General features: G+C 16.0%; 1 protein-coding gene across 1 annotated transcript; it reads right to left on the minus strand.

Annotated features, from left to right (window-relative positions):
* Positions 1–298: 298 nt before the first annotated feature.
* Positions 299–5,033, minus strand: ATG23 (autophagy-related protein 23, putative; the record flags this gene model as incomplete). The annotated part of the gene is made up of 19 exons (XM_028672583.1): positions 299–1,331; positions 1,431–1,465; positions 1,616–1,726; positions 1,818–1,907; positions 1,992–2,090; positions 2,222–2,272; positions 2,351–2,404; positions 2,605–2,646; positions 2,735–2,776; positions 2,862–2,933; positions 3,044–3,538; positions 3,629–3,679; positions 3,765–3,818; positions 3,937–3,999; positions 4,089–4,205; positions 4,289–4,360; positions 4,664–4,708; positions 4,816–4,899; positions 4,977–5,033. 19 exons carry the CDS (start codon positions 5,031–5,033, stop codon positions 299–301), a joined length of 2,667 nt encoding a protein of 888 aa, XP_028529121.1.
* Between the last annotated feature and the right edge of the window lie 2,126 nt (positions 5,034–7,159).

The following is a 7,159-nucleotide window of genomic DNA, read 5'->3' on the forward strand; positions in this document are numbered from 1 at the left end:
AAAAAAAAAAAAAAAAAAAAAAAAAAGAAATTTTCTTAAAAATTAAAAAGAAATTATTACACAAGATTAAAAAAAAAAAAAAAGGCACATGAATATTTTATTAATAAGCTAAAAAAAAAAAAAAAAATTTTAGGAATAAAAAAAAAATTACATTTAAAAAAAAGTACTTTAATATAAAAATATCAATAAAAAGCAAAATTACATAAAAAAATTTTTTTTTCTTTTTTTTTTTCTTTCATTTTCTTCAAAAATATACTTATTATTTTTAATCGTTTTAAAAATAAAAATTTTATTATTCTTATAAATATGCGGGTAAAATGCACCATTCCCCATCAAAAGTAGAAAAAAAACTGGATCCTTCTTCATTGTTTTTGTTAGAAATATTTTGTAAATTATTATTAGAATTTACAAGGAAATGTAAAACACATTCGGAGGCAAATTTAATAGCATCATGTTCAACTATTTGGTCATAATTAAAAATTTCAAATATAATAGCTTCATTTCTTTTAGTTGTTAAGACAACATCAGTATTATTAAAATCAGAATTATTTGAGAATTTAAAAAATGACATGTTGTTATTACCTATATAATTGGTTGCTATTGATTTACTTAAAACATTATGTGTAAATTCATCTTCATCAGTATTTTTATTTTTGAAGCTATATATACTATCATTTTCTGTACTACTATTACTATCAGATATTAACAGCATATCTTTAGCTATTTTATAATTATGCAAATTTTCTTCATTCATTTCTTTATTTACCATCTCATTTTTATTAATTGCATTTGTTAATTTTGTATTTTTCACTTTTTCATTTTTGCTACTCATTTTATCCTTTTTAGTAAAATTTTTTTTTGTTTCATTCTTTTCTTCATTAATTAAAGGACTACTTTTTTTTACAAGAGAAGTTTTTGTTTCACTTTCAATTTTTAGCTTTTTATCAGATGTTTTTATAACAATATTTTCATTGTCTTCTTTTTCATTAGTAATATAATTAATTAATTTACTTACAACATTAATATATTCTAATTTGTCAACTCCTTTTTTTTTTTTATCAAAATATAAATTTCTACTTAACCCACTCAAGTATTTCCCACTTTCTTTTTCTTTAATCAAAACTAATTTTGTTCCCTTTTTTGTTTCATACATTTCTTCAAATATGTAAGAACAAATATGACTTTTAGATATTTCTAAATTATTCTTATCATTACAAATTGCAACATTATAACCATTAAATTTATTAAAAGGTCCAACATAAATTAAATTTTTTATTTCTTCTTCATTTATAAAAAAAATTCCTCTTGTTTCATTTTTATAGGAAAGCAAACTTATTAAAAAAAAAAAAAAAATAAAAAAAAATAAGCATAAAAATAAAGGTAAAATAAAAATTTTCACATATATATATTTTAAAAAATATATTTTTTACCCTTTATTTTCATTTTCTTCTTTAACGTCCAAAAACTATACAATAAAAAAATATATACAAATATAATTTAAAAAATAAAGTATTATGATAAATTTACAAAAAAACATATTAAATAAAAATATATCATAAATTAATTTAAATAATATATATATATATATATAATTAAAAATTATTTCATTTTTTACCAGATCAGTATCATAAGCAGAAATAAATCTATGATTTTTATTACCACTATATAGATAGGAATCTCTTGTTTTTAATATGCATTTACATATGTCTATGTAACCAAACCATAACTTTAGAGGGAATAATAAAAAAAAACAAAATAAAACAAAATATTTAAACTATTATAAATTATTAACTTTTTTTTTTTTTTTTTTTTTTTACTGTTTTCAAAAGTGAAGAATATGGATGCCCATCAAAATGCAAATCATCTCTTTCTCTAATTTTTTTTTTTATTATTAATTTAGCTAATTTCTGAAATTTTTAATTGAAAAAGAATTATAAAAAATAATAAAATATTAAATATTATAACAATAAAAATTAAAAATAATCTTTTACTTCATATAATATATTGTCTATCTTTGCCATTTCACTTTTTTTGTCATCTAATTTTTTATTTAATTCTTTTTTAGAATTTTTCAAGGATTGATTTTCGTTCTAATGTAAAAAAAAAAAAAAAAAAAAAAAAATCATAATTGTTTATATTTTAATTATAATAATTATATAACTAATATATGAATATATATTTAAGTGAGAATAAATTAATTTTTACATATATTTAAATTTACCTGAAACAAAACAATTTTATTTTCTTTCTCTTTTAATTTATTATATAGAATCTAAAATATTAAATAAAACATACATATATATATATATAGAAAATGTTATATTTTTTTAAACATATTTAACTATCAAACTTGTATAATTGAGTCTCTTTTAAGCACTTCATCTTGTTTATTTCCTAAACTTTTCTAAAATGTGAAAAGACAAAATATATTTAGTCTTTGTAACAATATAAAATCAAAATTATAATTTATAATGTATAACATTCATTTTAGTATTTTATTCATTTCTTTTTCATATATAAAACCATTATAATAAAATATATATATGAGGATAATTTTTTATATAACTATAAAAAAATTTTTAAGTTACATTATTAAGCACATACCTCTAATTCCTTTAATTTACTATCTAAAGAATTCATTTCATTCTATTAAAAACAACAATATATATATATTAAAATAATATACTTTTTCTTTTTAACATAAAAAGAAATTGTACATATATTGTATTATTACCAGCATATCACTTTTCATTTTTTCCTTTTGTTCTATTTTATTCTAAAATGAGGAAAAAAAAAAAAAAAAAAAAATATTTATATGGAAAAAAAAATTATGATTTGTTAATTAAATAAAAAATTTTAACCTTGAATATTTTATTTTCATTTTCTAATAGATTAATTTTTTGTTCTATTTCTTTCGAATAGCTTTCTATTTTCTATATAATTTTTGAAATTTTTAAAGAAATTTTTTTTAAAATAAAAATAAAATTATTTTTATATATAGTTATATACAAAAAGAAAAAAGTAAATATATAAATTTACATACCAATTTATCTGCTTTAAGATTATCAACTTCATTATTTAAATCATTATTTATTATTATCATATTTTTTATATTGTCTTCTAACTCTACTTTTTCTTTTTCTATTTGTCTTATACTTTTTTCTACTTCCTCTTTTTCTTTTTTTATTTCTTTCTTTTCTTTTTCTATTTGTTTTCTACTTTCTTCAATTTTCTCTTTTTCTTCTTTTATTTCTTCTTTTTCTCCTTCGATTTGTTTTCTACTTTTTTCTACTTTGTCTTTTTCTTCTTTAATTTCTTCTTTTTCTTTTTCTATTTGTTTTCTACTTTTTTCAATTTCCTCTTTTTTTTTTTTTATTTCTTCTTTTTCTTCTTCTATTTGTTTTCTACTTTTTTCTATTTCCTCTTTTTCTTCTTCTATTTGTTTGATACTTTTTTCTATTTCCTCTTTTTCTTTTTCGATTTTATTTTGTTCCACCTTAAACTTATCTTTTTCTTCTCTAAATAACTTTTTTTCTTCCTAATTAAAAAAAAAAAAAAAAAATTTCATTATTATTATAATTCAGTTTTTTTATTATTACTTTTTTGTTGTTATTTTTGCATATTTTACTTTAAAGTCAGAAACTTCCTTATTTAAAATGTCAGAACTTTTCTTTTTATCCTAACATGGATGTATGATAAAATTTTATTTAAAATTATTTAAAAAAAAAAAAAAAGAAAAGAAATAAATGTAAGTTAATTTTTACTTCATTAATTTTCTCTAGTTCTTGATTTTTTATTTTTATTCTTTCTAATTCTTCCTAAAATAATAAAACAAATATTTAATAATTAATAGAGATATATAAATAATTTAAATTAAATGTAACATATTATGTAAAAACGATACAAAGTTCATTAAAAATATAGCAAGTAAATTACATTAAATTTTTCTATCTGAGAGTAAAGATTGTTGTTTTCATCTTGAATTTCTTTTAATTCTTCCTATAAATAAAAAAATAATATTAAAAAAATAATATATATATATGCTACTAATGTGTTTAATAAAATAACATATGCATTGCTGCAAATACTTTGTGTGTTTCCTTTAATGATATCAAATTTTCGTTTATTTCATAAATAGCTTTTTCATAATTCTCAATATCTCTATCTAATCTACATTTTTCTTCTAATAACTCTTGAAAATTAACCTGTATATTATTAATATGTTTGTAATTTAAAAAAAAAAGAAAAAAAAAAAAAAAAAATCAAATATAGACATAAATATTATTACCCTAAAATTCATATATTCATTTTCCTTTTCTCTTAATATTGTTTCTAATTTTAGTATTTCTCCCTCATAATTCTTAAAAATAAAAAAATTTATAAATAAAATTTTCATCTATAACTTTTTTTATTTAATAAATTATTTATTTATAATATATTAAGTTATTATCTATAGTAATTATTTTCCTTTCTTATTATATATAATATTTAAATTATTTTCTATTTTATAAATTAAAATCATTTAATACAATTAATATTCATATATTCTATTTTTGAGTATAAAATCTTTTTATATTTAAAAAAAAAAATTTTCATTAGGTTTTATTTATATGTATATATTTAGGGTTGTTAATTTATTTTTTTTTTTTATTCTTATGATTACATTTGTTGTTTCTTCTAAATTAGATTTTGTCAAAACATAAGAACCCTGAATGTTACAGAAAAAAAAAGTGAATATATTTATCCTAATTATTATAGAAGATATATATATTTTATATAATTTTATAAAATTAAAATATATAATATTATTTTAACATATATTTCTCTATATTTATTATTTAGCTCCTCATATTCACCATTTTTCTTTTTTAATTCTGCTTGAATTTTCTGAATTTCTTGCTATAAGAAGTAAATATGAAAAAAATTAAAATTATTATTTATATTTATTTATATTTAATAGTTATATGAGTTCATACAAGTAATTCATCGTTAATAGAATTTTTGTTTTGTAAATCATTTGTGCTTTTAATCATTTTATGTTCACCTAAAAAAAAATATTCATGTGTGTTTATATTCAGAAATGTTTAAAAATAGAAAAAACAATTTATAAAAAAAAAATATTATATTTTCTCTATTTCATATATGTTACTTCTTTTTTTTTAATTATTATATATATATATTGATAATTCAAAATAATAAGGATATTATTGCACTTTTATAATTATTTTATACTATATGTAAAAGGCATTAATATTATGCAAAAAATATATAATTTAATTTTTTTTTTTTTTAATTTCCTATGGATAAATGTAAATTTATTCATGCAAAAAATTAAAATAAAAAATAAAATATAACGAAATTTTTAAAGATAAAACATATATAATATGTAGTTCTATAACTTACGTTATTTTTACATTATTCATATATAAAAACTTTTATTAATTTTATTTTTAATTTTTTTTTATCTTTTTTTTATTACATGTTTCAACTAGCATATTTCAGTATTGTATATAATGACTATTTAAAAATATTATGTAGTTTATAAATGTAGTTAAAAAAAATAATAAATTCTTAATATTCAATGTTTTGATATATTTATTCATAAAATCTTGCTGAATCAGTTCATTCTTTTCTTTTTCTAAAAGTTGGAATTTCTAAAAATTTTATTATTTTTATTTATGTAGAAAATTTAGTATAACATATTTTGAAGTTTATAATTCAACATTTAATATTTATAAAATAACTTTATTATCTTCACATTTATATCAATCTTTTTATAGAATTTTCTTTTTTTTATGTTATCTATGGATTATTAAAAGTTAAAACAATTTAAAAAAAAAAAAAGATGTGCACCATGTGCATAATTTTTTTTTTTTTTTTTTTATAATAAATATATTTTTAAAAATATTTCAATTAGATAATTTTAATTTTTTTTTTTTTTACTATGCTTTTTTCTTTTTTTTTTTTAAATCTTTAAAGTGAATGTTGTGGTAATATACTAAAGTTTAATTCTTTTTTGCTAACCTATTAATATTTTCTACTTTTATTAATATGCATTTCATAGATTTAAATCTATATAACAACTTTTATATAATAAAAAAAAAGAAAAGCTTTTTTATTTAGTTATTTCTTATAGAAATAAAAAGAAAAAAAAAAAAAAAAACGCTCATTTTTAATGGTTCAACATATTTTAGATTATATCTAAATCATTGACATCTGTCTAAAAAAATTATATATATAATTTATTAATGAAGTATCTAAAGAATTTTTTAAAATTAAAATATAATTTAATATTTATTTTTTCTATGAAAGTTACTTTCAGATAAAAAAAGTATTACATTTTTTTTTTTTTTTTTTTTCTATATTGTTTTAAAATACATTTTTTTCTTTCCTTAGCATTTTTAGTATCCTCTTAACAATAATAATTTTCGATTATCCTAAGGGATGTGTAAGTATTTATGGATAATTATGAAAAGAAAAACAATCACTTAAAATAAATTTATTTAAAAAATCTTTATTAATACAAAAAAACATGTATTTCCTGTTTTTTTAAATAAAAGAATCTAAATAAAAAATATCAAAAAAAATAAAAAAATTTTAAATAAAATATCCCCTTCTAAAATTATAAATTTGTTTTTCCTTATCTATTAAGTAATACGCAAAGCTATCTATGAATAATATTAATAAATTATTTCATTTTATTTTACTTTTTTTTATCCAAAAATAAGTAATTCTTCAAAAAAAATTCAGTGTTTTTCATTTATTTTAGGTATTTTTATTTTTTGTTACAGTTTTTATACGTGAGGAAAAAGATGTTATTAGCATACTTTTGTAATTTAAAATATACATTTAATTTTTATTAATAAAATTTATATCTTTAACTTTAAACAGTGTAAATGATGCATATAAAATTAAATCCTAATAAAAAAAAAAAATAAAAATAATAACAATGATAAACAGTTGGACTTACAGAACTTGTTGTATGAACAAATGTAAAAAAAAAAAAAAAGAAAAATGGATTAATTTAGAAAGATTAAAATTTACAAGAATAAGTATTAATGTGAAAAAACATAAAAAAATATAATAATCCTATTATAAAAGATATAAAAATAAATAAATAATGTATTATTAGATTTAAAAAAAAAAAAAAAAAAAAAAA

This window comes from Plasmodium gallinaceum, assembly GCF_900005855.1.
Source record: "Plasmodium gallinaceum strain 8A genome assembly, contig: PGAL8A_v1_98, whole genome shotgun sequence".
NCBI lineage: Eukaryota > Apicomplexa > Aconoidasida > Haemosporida > Plasmodiidae > Plasmodium > Plasmodium gallinaceum.